The following is an 18,682-nucleotide window of genomic DNA, read 5'->3' as shown; positions in this document are numbered from 1 at the left end:
CTCAGATTTAAAAATGGCCGCTACTAACAACATATAAAGTGACCGTCCACGTCGAAACGCTCGTATAGTCGGCCCCTGGTCAATTTTGTTTTCTTCCGTGTTTAGGAAATATATATCATAAGCTTTACAATTATATATCATTTGACTTCAAACAATATCCAGAAGCGGAGTTATGGCTTGTTAAACTTTGCTCCTTCAGTAAAAGGGTACACTATTTTGGTGCTACATTATTTCTCTTTTTCCACATCGCTGGTATTACATATCAAATTGTCATAATTGGCGGTCACTTCAAATCATCCCCAAGTCAACGAGGTTCAGGAATGTCCTCTCATTGTTGATTGTTAGTTAACCCACCACTTGAACAGGATTTGGCCAAAGCAAACAAAGACTAGAGTTATTTACTAACTCTATACATAAGTATAAGCTTATTATCCTCTTCAATAATAGGATTAAAGATTGGCGTTTGACTGACACTAAAATGAGAAACATGTAGGACAAACATTAGGTAAATATCAACACAACCTTTATGCACATTTTGCACTGTAACTCGAAATACAATTTGCCGACTTGAGATGGATGGTCACAATTATTAACAACATATTTCGTACTAAAATGTTTATCTTAAATTCATAGTTACTTAATTAAACCGGTAGCAATAGTAATTAATACCCATGTTTATAATGCAAAAGATTACAAAAAAAAAGTTCCAAGAAAGTTACTTTTTTTTTTTCAAAATGGCCACCATTATTAACATATTTTGGCTTGCACTTCTTGACATTTTGCAAGGTTCTGCATAATATTGCAAACTCTACATAATGTTCCCAATATTGCAAGACTGAGACGTAAATTTTAAGTAAACCTTTAAGAGCTGAAACCTATTAGTTTGACTGGAATACACCACTTGTTTCTGACTCAGTCAGTGTGTTGCGCAGTTAGCATTGACATAATTTGCACTTACACAGTTCAGTACATTCTAAGTTACTCTTGTAGGTATAGCGCATTGCAGAACACATAGTTTTTGCACAGTTACATCTAGTAACTTCTGCAACTGATTCCGGTGCACACTCCACATAAAATGTTAACACCGGCATTAATTTAAATCCATCTTTGCACCATCCCAGTCTGTTTCTCGGGAGAAGAAGTCGACATCAATACCAGACCTCTCAAATGCACGACTATGGAGGATCGTCAAGGCGTCTGCCTCTTCCTGTGTGCTATGGCAAGTACTACTGCACTTCAGTCTGGTGTCTAGAGACATCTCTGGTGACAGTGACTTCAGTATTTGGAAATTACCTTATCAGCCAGGAAGAGAGTCAGGCCATCTACTTCCTACTGACCATCAAAACAAGAGTCAGCTCATCCATGCATTGGAAAGTCTTTCAGACATTGTCAGAGGAGGGGCAAACTGATGAATCCGCAGATTCAGCAAATTTAGACAATGATGACAACTCTTCTGGTGACAGTAACTACAGGTTTTCATGGTTTTGTGTAGTTCGAAATGACCGTATCAGCCAGGAAGAGAGTCATGCTATCCTTGGACTTCCTACTGGCCATCACCTTCTTCATGTCTTTAACAGGAGTGATATCTGTTAAAAGGAGGTCTTCACCCTCAGTCTCGATACGTATGCCATCTTTGAGGGTCAGCTTCAGCTAATAAGCCCAGTCGCTATTGTAACTTCCGGGTTTTTTTTGGGACACTTTGACCTCTGACATATCGGGAAAATTGCTGTAATTATTATTAATTTATTTATCTTTAAAAATATTTAAATAATTAATTTATTCAAAAATAATGTTTTTTGGGGTTTGTTTTTATTCTTGTAAAACATTTTAGATATTATTTTGTACGCACAAAAGCCAATTTTTCAATAGGTCAGAGGGCAAAGTGTCCCAAAACTGCAAAAACTGTCCCACAATGCATTGCAAACTTCCAATGCCGATTTGGCTTATTATCAAAGATGACACGTCCTGCTGTATAATTCTTGAGGAGTGACTTAATATTTTTGTAACGAATGCTCTTGTAATACTATCCAAGGTGCGAAATGTATTGCTTGCAACACTAATGATTACCTGCACAACTGCATCTCTTATCAAGTGTTTGATAAAGGGACTTGACGATTGATGTTGAGGTAATTCTGTTGATGCATTACCACTTTCTTGTAGTGACTGCTGATCTCTGCTCGGGGTGACTTCTTCAGGGACTATTTCAAATGAATTGTCATCATTGTCTAAATTTGCTGAATCTGCGGATTCATCAGTTTGGCCCTCCTCTGACAATGTCTGAAAGACTTTCCAATGCATGGATGAGCTGACTCTTGTTTTGATGGTCAGTAGGAAGTAGATAGCCTGACTCTTTTCCTTCCTGGCTGATAAGGTAATTTCCAAATACTGAAGTCACTGTCACCAGAGATGTCTCCAGACACCAGACTGAAGTGCAGTAGTACTTGCCATAGCACACAGGAAGAGGTAGACGCCTTGACGATCCTCCATAGTCGTGCATTTGAGAGGTCTGGTATTGATGTCGACTTCTTCTCCCGAGAAACAGACTGGGATGGTGCAAAGATGGATTTAAATTAATGCCGAGATCAGCAGTCACTACAAGAAAGTGGTAATGCATCAACAGAATTACCTCAACATCAATCGTCAAGTCCCTTTATCAAACACTTGATAATAGACGCAGTTATCCAGGCAATCATTAGTGTTGCAAGCAATTGCAACACTATGGTATTACAAGAGCATTCGTTACAAATATTAAGTCACTCCTCAAGAATTATACAGCAGGACGTGTCATCTTTGATAATAAGCCAAATCGGCATTGGAAGTTTGCAATGCATTGTGGGACAGTTTTTGCAGTTTTGGGACACTTTGCCCTCTGACCTATTAAGAAAATTCAGAAAAACTGGCTTTTGTGCGTACAAAATAATATCTAAAATGTTTTACAAGAATAAAAACAAACACATCAGACCTGGAGTGCAGTACTGGCCATAACACACGGGAGAAGGCAGACACCTTGATGATCCTCCTTGAACTTGCAAGGTATGGTATTGAGGTCTTCATCCAAGATACAGACTAGTGGGTTCTTCTATTGAGAAGACTCCCTGAAGTTTCGATTGACACTCACATAATAACATGATTACATGAACTTGTAGCCCAGTTGAACTGGAAACTGATGGGTACCAATCATTTTGATGCACGGTTTGTATACCATGCTGATATTCTGATAAGCATGATAAGCATTATAATTATATTGATATAAAGATCTCGGTATAATTTTGTTTAAGACATACATAATGCCGAATAGCGTTCAACTATAAGGGGTCACACCATCATTGCGCTTCCCATTGAAATACGTGCAAAAAAGACTCGGAAATCACTTCTAATTAATCCCGTCCGATAGGTAGAGCAATGAGACTGCGCATGAATATGGGATATCCTTAAGGGGGTACTACACCCCTGCCCAATTTTGTGCCTATTTTTGCATTTTTCTCAAAAATTATAGCGCATTGGTGACAAGTAAGATATGTATATTATAGGGGCAAGGACTACAACTTCTGCACTGGAAATTTTATATCAACACAAACAACAGTTGTGGAGTTACAGTTAAAAATGAGGAAAATCAATATTTGATCAATAAATCAATAACTACTTGACTTGAGTTGCTGAATTTTCAGTGCAGTAGTTGTAGTCCTTGCCCCTATAATATACATATCTTACTTGCCACCAATGCGCTATACCTTTTGAGAAAAATGCAAAAATAAGCACAAAATTGGCCAGGGGTGTAGTACCCCCTTAAACATAATTATTTTCTTTTGCACATCATGCATCGACAATGTCAGTTTTTTGCAAATTTGACCTTTTTATCCCCATCCCGTGATTTCTAAGCGGTTGAAATCTCAATTCTTGGGATTTTATATCGATACATGATTTGCGCGACGCACAGCGTCATCATCCCTATATCTTCATGTCAGAAATTGCCATGATAGTAGGGCGTATCCACTAATTCTTCACCAGTCACGCATGGCGATTTTGTTCCGCCGTGTTTAATACTATAACAAAATACGATTGCCACGCACCACCACTGACCTCTACATACCACCTGTACGATAAATAGAAACGTTTCTTTCCCACTACGCATGTGCCGCTGCCACTCATCAGCTGGAATGACTCATTTTTACGATCTACTAAATTACGCATCTTTAATGTTACCAACTCAAGAAAATTCGATTTCGTTTTTGTCGTACGCAGGCTGGGTTTTCAATACGCCGACTGAAGCTTATCATATTCTTTCAACACATATATTCAAGAGCAAGCCTTACAATAGGTTTTTAAAGAAACCAATAATATCGGGAAATATTCAGAGTTTTGAGATATAGGCATTCAAAGATTGAAGTATGAATATCAATAGGATATGACACCACCATAAGCCATGCATAACTCGGGTAGCCCATTCAGACCCACTGACAGTTATTTCAAATCCACTGTCTGGTTATTTAAAATTATCTCATTGCAATTACGTGGTGTAATAGAAATAGGCTGTCAATTCTATTGCACAATGAGCATGGTGAAACAACATACAACCTTCAATTGTCTGCGTCAACAATAGGATTTTGACTCTGTTGAATGGAATTGGAAATACATCTCTATAGCTGAATTTATACTACATCACTGAGCGATAGCAATTGATTTTTAGCCAATGAGATAGGATTCCTTTTCTTGCGTTCGGAAAATAGAGAGCTACCTTATTTGTGAAATACTAATCAACCGTCGCTCACCGACGGAATATGAATCCAGTTTGTTTCGTAAAGTGGCACTTGGTGGGGTGATTACAATTCCATGTTATTCGCTGCATGGCGTATTTCTAGTGGTTTAGTTTTACGCCTGTGCAAAAACAATCATTTATCTGCTGTTAACGCTGTGCGAGTAGTCCGCCAGAACAGATTTCAAAACATTTTTCCTTCATCAAAACCATCCCAGATTAATGCCTCTGTCACACATGAACGGATTGGGTCAACGTATACATCGCCGTATACAAAAGTATTTTATCCGGCGGCAAAAGGATTTGGGTGGGTTTTGGGGTTCGATCATTCAATGTCCCGCAAATAACCGGCGAATCCGTCCCATGTAGCATCAAAGAAACGTATCGGGAAAAATTACACAAATAAGCTCAATTTCTACATTTTACGGGTTGCACTTTTTTTTTTTACCGCGGATAACCTTATTGTATTGTTTTATTTTGTCAACAGAGGGCGGCGTTAACGATATTTTTTATTGTTTTTACAGTGAAACTCGCATTTGCTACTATCGTTCTCGCACATCGTCCACACCATGTAAATAACTATGTTGTACAGGCAGTAAACAAACCAAAACTATCGGTATTTCAATAAGGTAGCTCGCTTTTCGCGGAGTTCTATCTCATTGGCTAAAAACCAATCGCTATAGCTCAGCGATGTAGTAAGTTCAGCTATGAGTTGCCTTTCAAAATATCCAGTACAAATCCTATTGGCCCAATGGTTAGGGCGCGAGCTTCATGATCGGAAGGTTGCGGGTTCGAGCCCCACCACGGCCAGTGTGTTGCATCCTGGAGCAAGATAGCTTAATTCCCAATTGCTTCACTCCACCCAGGTGTAAAATGGGGAGCTGCTGGGGGTAATCACAATCTAAGTCGCTGAAAGTACCTGCGCATCAGTTGCGGACTTGGTGAAGCGGAAATGATTCTGATATATCCTAATGGCAGCGGAATAATTGTTGAAGTGTGCTGATAATTAGGCCATGCCTAGCTGAAGCGCACGTTAAATCAAACAACATTTATTTATTTATTTTTGTTGAACGGATGAGTGTCTCACTGTCTGTATAGAATTGAAAATTCATTGACAATTTAGATCGCATTCCTCAAGCACATAGTTGCATTGATACGAATTGAGTGACCGCCACTTAAAATCATTTCTGGTATTTATTCCTAGCTATAATGAAAAAAGAGTAATGGCAAGAGTAATGTATGGTGGTGTATTTACTATTGATATCAAATTATGTATTATCTCAAATCCTTGAATATATCCCGTTACTTTTGGTAAAAACCTATTGCTTGAGTTGCAGTTTAAGATATTATGTGTTGAAAGAATATGGTAAGCGACTGTCTGCGCTTTCAACTTCCAGTTTACGCTTGAAAACACTGAAAAACTGACAAAATTCGAATTTTCTTAACTTGGTAACACTAAAGATGCGTAATTACCTTGCGCAGATAGTAAAAATGAGTCATATCAGCTGATGAATGGCAGCGACGCATTCGTGGTGGGAAAGAAACGTATCTATCTATCGAACACAGGTCGTGTGCGTAGCCCGAGTCACTCCGTCCCGAAACTATTAAACACGGCGGAAAACTCGCCATAAGTGGCTGTTGGAGAAAACTGAAGAACTAGTGGATTTGCCTTGGCAATTTCTGACACGAAGATATATAGGGATGATGACGCTGTGTCCCGAGGAATCGCGTATAGCACTTCACGTATTGATCATAGGGCCAACTTTTATATTAGCCTAAATTGTTCGGCGTTTTCTACACAAATCAAAACGAATTTATGTTAGCTGGTTGCAGCTTCTAACTCTAGCTAAATAGTGATTGATATCTATTTCGTTCATTTGAAAATCCGTTGTTAGAACCGTTCAATATTTACGCTAGGGGGAGAGTGGGAGTTTTAACATCTTTAAGGCGGAATCCAATTTTTTTTGGGGGGGGGGGACATCTTGAGGGGGAATCTGATTTTTTTACTTGAACCATGAGGGGGTTAACTTTTAAATGGAAAAAACGGGCAAAACAAGAAGGGAATCCGAAAATTGTGAGCAGTCGAGGAGGAACGCGAAATGTTTTGTCGATTTTTTTTGTCCAAATTCCCACTATCCCGGTCTCCTCTGTTGTAAAGAACAGTCCCTTATATTCAATTCAATCTCATATCCAGCGGCTTTTTGCAGACGATGCGGAACCATGACCAGAACACAAATGATGTTCAGCAAATTGCTAGTGTTTAGTTCTCAAAGCTCTTTGGAACCCGTTCTTGTGTCTACATTGAATGGTTTATTTACAAGAATCTCCCCGCAGCCGGTAATTCTAACTTCCTGTATCGGACGTTGCTTTTCATCAGTTTCAACGTTTTCGATAGCGCGAGCTACATCCATACCAACTAGTACTTTACCAAAGATAACATGTTTGCCGTCCAACCATGGCGACTCCACAAAAGTTATGAAGAACTGGCAACTATTGGTGTCAGCACCTGAATAATAATAATAATTATAATAATAACAATAAAATAAATAATAATGAAAATGATATCAAACGTAGAATTGGTCTTGCTATGGGATCCATGCAGAAGCTGAACCCCATTTGGAAGTCGAGAGATATCAAGAATTCAACCAAACTTGAATTATACCGAGTACTGGTCCTATCCATCATCACATATAGTGCCGAAACCTGGACACTCAAGAAATCAGATGAACAGAGACTGCGAGTGTTTGAAATGGCGTGCTTGAGGAAAATATTAGGAGTCACACGAAGAGACAGAATCCGAAATACTAGCATCCGGGAGCGGCTACGCTACTACAAAGAACTCACTACAACTATCATGACCAAAAAACTCAAATATTTTGGTCATGTGAAAAGAATGAACAACACCCGTTACCCAAAAATCCTGCTCGAAGGTCACCCAGAGGAAGACCAGAGAAAAAGTGGCTCGAGGACATCAAGCACTTCTGTTCAGAGACAGGAATACCATCAGTAGCAGCAGCAGGACATCTGGCCACTAACCGACAGCTGTGGAGACTCAAACTAGTTGGGAAGCCATCTCCGGGACCTACCTCAGGAGGACGGCTTTAAGTCAAGTAAGTCAAGTCAAATAATAATAATAATAACACTAATAATAATAATAATAATAATAATAATAATAATAATAATAATAATAATAATAATAATAATAATAATAATAATAATAATAATAGTAATAATAATAACACTAATAATAATAATAATAACAATAACAATAATAATAATAATTTAGCAAAGTCATAGTTCATTGAATTATATTGTAAGGAGCACTTGAGGTTTTGACTTTTAAAACCTACATTTTGGTCAAAAAATGTTCTTGGATAGGTAGTTCTCAACAGATTTTCCACATTCGCCTTGCTATAACATTGAATTGCGTTATCTGTTGACCTAGTGACGAAAATTGTTTTTAGGGTGAAGTGTTAGCTTTCGTTTGATTTTTTATAAATCTGATTGGATGAAGGGAACACTTGAGGTTTCGACAAAAACCAATCAAAGAGGCCCATTTTTCAGCTAAAAGCTCCACAGCTCTTACATTGCTATGCACTCAACCGTGTAGTGCAATCAAAGACTGTGTGGAGACAATTCACTGCTTGTTGTTCTCTGATGCTTGGAAGCTCTTGGACGAAAATGTGTGCTCAGGTGTATCGAGGTGGAAACTGTGCGCATGATGGTTTATAAGAGAATCGTTTTTGTATAGAAACCTTTCCATATTTGAAAAGGTATCCACGGTAAGCTTCATTGAAAACCCCAAAATGCAGTCAGAAAATTTATAATGTTACTAAATCACCAAAACGAATTGTAACGTAGGTATGCAGAAAAGAGTTGTATTGACAATAACAAATTATGTGCCAAAAGATTTGTTTTTGGCATGTCGCTTTCTTGAAATATCACCAAAATATCAAATTTTGGAGAAAAAAAACGCCTCAAAATTTAAAACAAACATAAACCTTCCAAAATAAATGCATATTTGCACTCGGTGGCCTGGCGCTGTGATTTGGGATTCCTCGTCGCTTCATCTCTCCAGTTACCAGTACTTTAAGTTTGCCCTTACCCCAGCCCTTAAAGTTCTATGCTTAGGACAAATACAAGAGTGAATCTTTTTGACCTACCTTTATTTGCCATGCCCAACCATCCTGCTCCAGTGTGCCTTAGTGACAATGATTCGTCCTCAAATAAATCGCCGAATTTGCTCGTTTCTCCCGTGCCGTCCCCCTTCAGAAAATCACCACCTAATAAATATCAAAGACAATTGCCACATTTGAATGATTTTGAACTTCCTCAACTGGATGTCAAACTAGGTCTGTGACGATCGATCTGGTACAACTTGGGTGATATTACCTTTACATTGTTTCACCAAGGTTTATGAATAAATTGTTTAATTTATGATTTATAAAGTGATTGAAATATGGAAGCCATACCTTGCAAAACATATCCTTTAACAACTCGATGGATAATGCTCCCTTTGTACCCTTTTCCTGGTGTTTGCTGAGCCGAGAAGTATAAGAAGTTCTCGACAGTTTTGGGAGCTACTTTATTAAACAACCCAAAAATAATTTTACCCACTGGGTTTCCGTCTATGGATATGTCAAAGAAAACTTCGTTGGTAACTAAAACTGATTCACCAGCCGCCTGGAAGAAAACATTAAATAGCAAGAGAACAGTTTAGAAATGATTTTTGATTTTCAGGTTTTCCATGATTTCACTGAATTTGAAAAGCTACATGTATTTGACATTTTCAGGACATCCATGTTTTACAGAGTTTAACGTCGCCTATAGACGAATCCAATTTCACGCATTCCTACACCTCAATGGCAGCCATAGCTGGGTCCCCCCTTAGGTATATCTAAAATGTGAAATGATGTGGCATTGGCGGAGATATTAAATTGCATTCCATCACCCGTGTTACACATAGACAAAAGAATGATGAAAGTTTACAACACAATACAATTCAACATCGATTCTTAAGCGGATTTAATCCACCCAATTGGGCAGTAACAACACTAGTTTGGTGCAGACGGGACCCAGTAATGGCCGACTAAATTCTGTCGTTGGATTCGTCTATATATAAAGTCAACAGCCAATTATATTTTGAGGGACTAGAATACACCACAAACACACTCAATTAATCAGCAACAAGTACACGTAGTCCTGTTATACTCGCTTTAGTAAGCCAGGTGCACGACCTATTAGCAACTTAATGGAGTATTGATTTACAACCGGATTTAATTTTTCGCATATTTTATGGTTGACGTGCTTTCAATTACATTTTTTGTATCATCCCTAATTTGTTAATTCTGTTTTTGTCACTCATGATTCTTGCAGTATTATGCAAATAATATTACGATAATAAAAATATGAATTGTGTCATTTGTAGAGGCCATTTCACCAGGCCTCTTGTAAATGCAGTGCTTTGTTCCAAGGGCGAATTGCAATATACCCGCTCCTTTCTTTCTTTCGTATTCTCTAAATTTTAAGCACATTTTCATGTACAAATAAACAAACAATACAAAAACAAAAAACAATAAAAAAACTTGGATATCGTTTTTATGTTTGCCAGTCATTTACTTTACGTAGTAAATTGAATAATATTACCATGTGCTAGTAATGTCTAATGACGTATATAGTATTATTAAACATTTAAATACATTTTTGTCATATTGACACGTGTACAATAGCGTACAGTACATTTTAAAATCACTTTTTGTTTTATCAAAATATAAATGATCTATAGACGAATCCAGCGAGCCATGGACAGGATCTTGGTCGGCCATATTTGGGTACCCGCATGCACCAAACAGGTGTAGTGAGTACCCAATTGGGTGGATTAAACCCGCTTAAAATTCGATGTTAGATTCTTTTGTGTTGTAAACTGTCATCATTCTTTTGTCTACGTGTTACATGGGTGATAGAATGCAGTTTATAATACCCTTCAAGGCCGCATCATCCCACATTTTAGGTGGGATAGTTGGGTACCCGTCGCGGCTAATGGCTGCCATTGAGGAGCAGGAATGCGTGAAATTGGATTCGTCTATACAGCTACGTTATGCAGGCCTCAGTTACAGATCCGCAGAGAAGTGTGCCTAAATACTCACCCCCCCCACACACACACACACCCCCCCCCCACCCCACCCCCACCCACAGCACACACCCTATCCTTCAGTACTTCATTGTGAGATTGATTATATCTGATATTCAATAAGAATTATAACTAAACAAGTGAAATAAGCAAATGTGTGTGTGTTTGTTTGTTTTTAATTTAAAGTTCTTTCTTGCAATTTATAATTTATAAATACTTCATGTACTTACATGACTTGCCATCGCATATGCACCAACACTGGTTACCATTGCAGCAAAAAATAACACTAAGGCTGTTGACTCCATTGTGCAAAAGTTGGGCTTATTTCTCAGCCTTTCTCCTGCGTTATACGAATATTTCTATCTAGTACTATAACCAGAACTACTGTGTTACGTGCGTGTTTGTGTGGAAAGTAGTTCAAAACATGGAATTGAAACAGATGAGATAAATTACAGGCACAACCTGATGTTTACCCGGGATTGTTCAGTTGCAGTAGACGGTCGGAGATGGATCACCATGTTTACTGTTGGTGAAAGGGGAGAGGCACGAAAGTCTGGTGAAGTCAGAAGTGTGATTTTAGTGGTGGATTTTGGAGAAAAAAGCAGTGGAAGAAACGAAATGTACAATTCAGCTGGAGTGGAATAACGCGCGAAAAGCGGGCGATTACTAATGCGCGAGGGGGCTTTGAGACAAGCTATTAAAATAAGGTGGTCTAATACATTCTCAGTAATCAACTATTCAAAGATTCAAACCAACAATCAACATATAATAATGTAAGCTCCGACAGACCCTGGGCTTGGGCAGGGATTTTGAATAATGGGATGGGCGACTGAAATTACGTAACGACTCAAGTGTGTGTATCCTAGGTGTAGACAAAAGGCGCCATATTTGCATGATTTGATAAACATTGATTTGTTAAAATGTTCCGGCTAAAAAACATAACGATAACTAAGGATGTAACGATGTATGCAAATTATTCTTTGCATGAACAAAGGTGCTCTTCTAATATAGACTAGAAACCTTAATGTACTTCATAAACAAGGTTAATGCGTTAATAATTACAATAATTGCGGGTGTGTGTATCCTAGGTCGAACAGTGGTGTGGCCTGAGGTCCCGACATTAATTCCAATATTATGCAACCACTGGGCCATCGGGCAGCGCACTGCTCCCATTCACGTGTTAAATGTTTTTTGGCGTGGATGAACACGGACTGTCAATTAATTTTACAACTTGGATCTTGGTTGATCGAGAATAACAGCTATGCAATAAGGTACTGTATTGCCAACACCGCGGTTAAGCCGCCAAATTGCGCTAGTTCAGTTTACAACATAAACATGATAACGGCTTCAACCCGGGCTTCATCAAAATGTATGTCTATTTAACATTATATCCCGATTTTGGATGCTGTTTTCTTCGTGAGTTGAAGAAGCAACATTCATCAATAAGTATTGGATGGTTTATCAATGAAGTGTTCCTCCGTTGGCTAAACGTGACATTTTTGTTAAACCCCGAGGACATTTGGCGCGGACTGGGAGGTCGATTGTTGAAGCCACGCCCTGGTGCTTTCACTGCTTATAGGGCATCAGGATGGGTTTAAATCAAGTTTTATAAGATCGGGGTCATAAACAAACGTAGGTAACAGAAAATATAGCTTAAATGGGACTTGCAGTAGCTCCTGATCCTGCTATCCGATCTGACCTACCATCAACGCATTCGAAGCAATTTGTAATGCAATCGAAGCATTTTGCCGCTACCCAATCGATGCATTTCGCTACGCAATTTGACGCAATTCATTCACTCAAGATCTTTACAGAAAGTAGGAAAATGATCCACAAAAACTATGATTGGAAAATGACTCTTACGGGAGACAAGTTGTCCACAAGGAGGAAAGCGAATAGACTTGGTATATCACAGATGGGCACCTTGCTACTCCGGTACAAAACTACCCATCACCATCCCAAAAGCATACCCGTCGAACTAGAGCCAATTCAGTATCAAATTTACTACGTAATATTATACCGAAATAGCGTGATCCGGTAACCAAGAGAATTACTTAAGCTTACGTAACCACTTCGATGCTGTGAAATGCGGTTCAAAAGCACAAACTTCCAACGTCTAGAGGATTATAGGGGATCTATTCAAAACCATTATGCCATGAAAGCCTCTAGAAGTCGAAGTGAACGCAAAAATCTACAGCGAGCAGTAAATTATGCACGACAATATTTGAATTAGGTTTAAATATTTTTTGTTCTAAACGTTAAGCTTGGTATTTATATATAGACTAAGCCAAAAAAGAAACTTATAATTTTTCTCAAGGTCATATCTTAAAAATCCTGTCCAAATTTACACGAAGGATTGCCTCAATACTCTACTCTAAACACATATCTGTAACCAAGCAGTTGTCCAACTGACACAACAGTAAAATACACTGATACAGCTTCCAGGACCAGATTCACCGCCCAATTGCCACCCAGCAAAAGAAATAGGTGAGAACGGCATCTTGAATCACAGGTCACGGCAAACAATTTAAACAACATTAAGTTAAAAACATTAAAGGGGCATTAAGGAGAATCAAAATAGCAGTCCATGATCATCGTGTCACATGTCCAAACAAATAATGAAGTCCTTCTTGCACGCATGCTGTCCACCTACTTCTCATGCTTCCATCCAGGTTCCTGATGATGTCCTGGGGAAGATTGTCCCATGCTTCCTGCAGTGTTTGGACATGTGACATGATGATCCTGGTAAGTTTGTTTTAACTTAATATTGTTAAAATTGTTTACTGTGACCTGTGATTCAAGATGCCGTTCTCACAGATTTCTTTTGCTGGGTGCCAATCGGGCTGTGAATGTGGTTCAGAAGGTGTTCCATATCAGCGCATTTTGCTGTTGTGTCATTTGGACAACTGCTTGGGTACTGCACTGTCATGTGTTTGGAGTAGAGTATTGAGGCAATCCTGTGTGTAATTTTGGTTTAGTTTTGATGGACAGGATTTTAAAATATGACCTTGTGAAAAAAAGTTTCTTTTTTGGCTAGTGTATATACTTTTATGACGTAAAACAAGAGCGGTTTTTGCACCGCAAACTGGTGGACCGAGCTAAGCCTGTCCCGTTGACCCCATATGACCTTTGATCCCGGTTGACCTCTGCCTGATGAACTTAGACCTCGGATGACATTAATTAATTTATTAATTTAATTACTTCAATTATTTATGTTTTATTTATTTAACTGACTATACTCTTTCTTTCTTCATTTAAAGGGTTAATACTGTACTCGTATAATGCATCCCCATTGCACAATATTGTAAAATCATGTAAGGGGCTGGGGGTAGTAAAATGGATGCAACTTTTAAAGTATTAGGAGGTGAACCCCCGTATTTTTTATTGTATTCCTTACTTTTTTCTCCTTCATTTGACACCACTTGGGAGGTTAAAACGTCGTGGCATTTCAAGATATACCCATTAAAGACCAAATGGTTAGTGAGTAAGTAGCATACACTTCTATCATGTCTATAGGGTGTTCCCGCTATGCGGTCCACCAAATGCGGTCCACCAAAAATGACGTTTTTGAGTACTTCAACGGTTAAGTTCACGTTAAATTGGTTTGTTTTTACTGGAGCTAGGATACTTCTGGGAAGAGTATATAGCAGGTGCATATCATATAACATGTTGCATCTCGTAAGAAAGGGGGTAGAGAGGAGGAGAGGGAGGACATTGGAAGTGGACAGGGAGGTACAGTGGCGGTAGCCAAGGGGAAGGGACAGCTCCCTCATGGGACATCTTGTCCTCCTGTTTGACTCTCTCCCTATAAGATCCTGGTCGCAGTGATATTTTACGCTTTTAGACTTTTTTGTTTATGTAAAAAAAATCAAAAATGCTCCGATTATTTTAAAATTGGTCTCAAATTGTTAAGCTTGGAAAAACGTTTTAACCAACGAATGATTTACCATATCCCAGGTATTTCATTACCTGGGTGACAGGGTAAAAAAGTCGAAGTCCGTTGAATCATTACAACCTTGACCCATTACGTGTTTTTACCCCCTTTTGATATACTGTTGGGGATGTCTTTTAAAGAAACTTACCGTGATTACAACTGTTATGTGCCCGCAAAATAATCCATGATATTTATCATGTTTATCAACAGTTATATTGTTTATCATCAGTTTCATCATTAGTTTTCACTTGTTCTGATGTTTATCTCCATTTGTTTGAACGTGAATGTTCTAGAAACTCAATGGAAAATGCTAATCAGTAATGTGAACAAGAAATTCATATTTATTAATTATATAGAAGAAATTTTTGGAAGATTAAGTGGTGGCGCTATTACAGTAACCACCTATACAGATTAATGATTCTGATTGGATTGTGGTGATGTAATGAGCTGTATTTAGAAATTATGTAATGTGCTGTAATATAAAAGGCCTGGAGTTTAATAAATAATTAAACTCTGTGAAACTTATGTTAGCCAGTGGTGGTATAAAAGTTGCCATAATTGTGTGAAGTCTTCAAACTTCGGTTCACGGTTTTTGTGTGTTGTCCTGTCAACTTAAAGAAATGACAGACTGAAATATCTCAATCAACGAACTGTGGTATTTTGCTGGACTAACATATCTGACTGTTATCTGACTGTCAAAATGAGCAGATAGCTTGCTCAAGTGATCTCCGAGAGAGGAGCTTACGGTCATCATAGAAGACCATTTGGAAAACACTAGCATAGCAGCTAGGATTGTGAAAACATAGCCTCCAGGACTTGGACTGAGACTGTGCTAGACCAGGGGTTTCCCTTGGATAGACACAGGGTCTTGGACATTGCCAGATCTTGGATCAAGAACTGAGACCATCAAAGGAATCTCATCAGAAAGTCAGCCAATCAAGATCTCCAGGCTCAGATAAGTAACCATAGCAAAAGGAAATCTGTGTAGTAATTCTTAACTCTACGTTTAATTCTTGTATGATCTGTAATTTGATTGAGAGCCATACTGCACTATTAAAATAATCATCAGTTGTCTGATAAAGTCAACAGTCTGTTTGCCATGTTTGCGTGTTTGGTGTTGAGTGAACTCGGTAGCCGGCGATTTGGACTTAGGTCATAGTGACCGTAATACAACAAAACCCAATGATGTTCCAATTTTGTCCAGCTCAAACGTAATTGACTCGCCTGGTATACGATATTTAGGTCCATCATTAATTTGTAAAATTCATTTCCACATTTATAGTTATTAAATAATGACACCCGAACACTTTCCTTACTTGCCATTTCAGGTTCGTTTTCTTTATTGGTTTTTCAAATTGACTGTTCAGCTTCATTTCTAATGCTTTAACACCATTTGGATACAATTAAAATAGCTCTATGATGTCATTTTATCTATTGCTAAAAATTTATCTTCAAGGTGCAGAATTTTTTTTGGTAAAAAAAAAAATAGGATTGTGCATATGTGTAGAATTCCAAGTGGTCTCTTTTGACTTTATCATCGGGTATACCAGTTCTTGGAATTTAAAAAAAGAAGCATGGTCCGAATTTTCATGTTCTGTTTCTATCTGAGATTGCGGCCTACCATCACAACACGTTTCCAAATTTTGAGCTGCATTGCTGCAGCGGTTGTGAAATGAGAAGCAGAAACGCGTATAACAGTGCCCTATAGGATAGTACATACACTTCCGGTGTGGTAACCACAAATTGCTACGTTTTTATTCACATTTCACACCTTTTAAAAGAAACTTATCTTGGGCGTTATATTTCACTGAGCCAATGAGAAAAATATGAGCTTTCTTCTGATTCCAAAATCTCAGTTTTGATGAATAAAAATGGGGGATGATGCTATTGATCAGGTCACGGACCTTTAAATTAAAAAAAAATCGCCAACCCTGCTCTATCATGTCTATAGTCATTTTATTTTCTTATTTCTAAAGGACTTTGCAGTAATTATGAGCCCGGGTATAACATTTGCAAACTGGGTGCCCAAAATTGCTAACCACCCGGCAAACCCCTCTCTCGGCCTGCCAAAAAAATCCTTGCATCCCTTCACATGTCAAAGATCTAGATATAATGCGAGCGTAGCAAGCATGACATTTTCATCCATAATTTGAACGTTTCCATACTGTTTTTATAAGCCATTATTTACCCCCCCCCCCCCATTTTACATCCCCACGGCTCATAATTATTGCACAGTTCCCAATAAAGAACAACTCTTATCTGGGTGAATGTCTTTCGGCCTATTTTTTGACGAGAAGGTCCCTGGATAAAATTGAATATAATCGCTGTCATCATCTGCTGTTTGCCAATTCGCAATGTTTGTTTGCATGAAGTAGCCTTACTTGACAACACGCTTTATTTTCCCCTATCAATATCTTCTTAATTATATAGCATCTATAGTTGATCTTCTCATTAAGGTACACGTGAAAATGTTCAGATGCAAAAGCCGATCAACGTAATTTGCTTCGTATTTTTAGCTTCAATTTGAGGTCATCTGAGTATTGATTGTCGGATTACCATGAAACTGGATGGATGTAATCACCATTCAGCGCCAAAAAATTTCAAAGTCATCTGAGGTCAACTATAATATAGACCACTTGACATGTTACGTCATTGCCCGGCAGTATGCGCGCAAATTATGGCAATTTCCATTGTTCTTTGACCTGCAGTGTGCGTACGCATCGTAGTTTGCTCAGGGCATGTGCATTTTAAATTACCCACCACATTTCATATAGTACAAGAAAGCAATTGAACAGTGTAGCGGTTCGTTCAAGCATATTGATAGACCAGTCCCTCGCCTTTGTTGATAAACAATGATGTCAAGTGGTCTATAGCGTGTTGAATTGTGGAAATTGTTGAGTGCCAAAATGTTCAAGGTTAGGTAAATGTCATCTGAGGTCAACATGAGCATTGATTGTCGCATTGTCGCGAGCTTTGGTATAGATGTGATCATCATTAAGAGAGCCAAAAGTATTTAAATTAAAGGTCATGTCCAGGTTAACGGATTGTCGAATTGACATAAAAGACCGTTTTGTCCAGAGAGGTTGTTTCTTTGTATAAAACCCCTTGGTTTTGAGTACAATATATTTATTTTCCACGAGACAAATTTACAATTGGTTTTATCGGTTTTTACATCTGAACTCTGCACAAGCTTATACAGCTCAACTTACCGTACTTTGCCTAACCAGACAGTCCATGCCAAAATTGTTACTACACCTTTACATTTCATCGAATCTCTTTTTGATGTCTGTCATTTTGAACATCACACTTTAAAGAAGTATGCTATGTAGAAACATTATTTTGCAATTTCATAATTTGCATATTATTAGCATATTTGCAAGAAAAAAACATGAAAATCAATAAATACCTATATTTTTTCACAATTTCAATATTTTATTAGAAATTAAGCATGTAGGCCGTTTGTTATGACTTGATGAATAAAGCTGTTAAAACAGATTTTGATATTTTTGCTTATTTTTCCTTTTTTGCCCCAAAATGTGTAAAAATCAACATTTTTGGATGACCTATATTTTCTTTGAATATTTATCACATTTCTTAATTTAGGTATAATACAGTGCAGAAAAAGATGTCAAAAAAATCTGTTAAAACAGATTTCCAATAAATTGTTCCATTTTCCATTTTGGGTTAATTACTCAATTTTCATGCGCGGGATATTTGAAACATAAAATGAAAACATGTCCATTGCACTTTTTCCTCGAGATGTACTATAATATCAAGGTTACGGATATATTATAATCCCTTCTTATCTTCACTGATCCATCAGATACCTATTGTTATGAATGATCAATGAAAAGGTTCAGAACTG

General features: G+C 38.0%; 1 protein-coding gene across 1 annotated transcript; it reads right to left on the bottom strand.

The window, feature by feature from the left end:
• Positions 1–5,822: 5,822 nt before the first annotated feature.
• Positions 5,823–11,585, bottom strand: LOC140155854 (peptidyl-prolyl cis-trans isomerase 5-like). Its single transcript, XM_072178846.1, has 4 exons — positions 11,114–11,585; positions 9,226–9,436; positions 8,917–9,036; positions 5,823–7,259 (listed from the first exon to the last, which is right to left on the bottom strand). Exons 1-4 carry the CDS (start codon positions 11,186–11,188, stop codon positions 7,021–7,023), a joined length of 645 nt encoding a protein of 214 aa, XP_072034947.1. The 5' UTR covers positions 11,189–11,585; the 3' UTR covers positions 5,823–7,020.
• Between the last annotated feature and the right edge of the window lie 7,097 nt (positions 11,586–18,682).

The sequence above is a fragment of the Amphiura filiformis genome, chromosome 6, assembly GCF_039555335.1.
Source record: "Amphiura filiformis chromosome 6, Afil_fr2py, whole genome shotgun sequence".
Lineage (NCBI taxonomy): Eukaryota > Metazoa > Echinodermata > Ophiuroidea > Amphilepidida > Amphiuridae > Amphiura > Amphiura filiformis.
The sequence above is the reverse complement of the archived record's forward strand: the minus strand, read 5'-3'. Positions and strand labels throughout refer to the sequence as shown.

What these genes read in the sequence shown, in the direction of transcription:
- LOC140155854 (XM_072178846.1), bottom strand. Translation starts at nt 11,188, where the DNA reads ATGGAGTCAACAGCCTTAGTGTTATTTTTTGCTGCAATGGTAACCAGT. An exon ending in CATATGCGATGGCAAGTCAT is followed by an intron (nt 9,437 to 11,113) that starts GTAAGTACATGA and finishes GTTTTCTTCCAG; the next exon opens with GCGGCTGGTGAATCAGTTTT. An exon ending in TAAAGGATATGTTTTGCAAG is followed by an intron (nt 9,037 to 9,225) that starts GTATGGCTTCCA and finishes GATATTTATTAG; the next exon opens with GTGGTGATTTTCTGAAGGGG.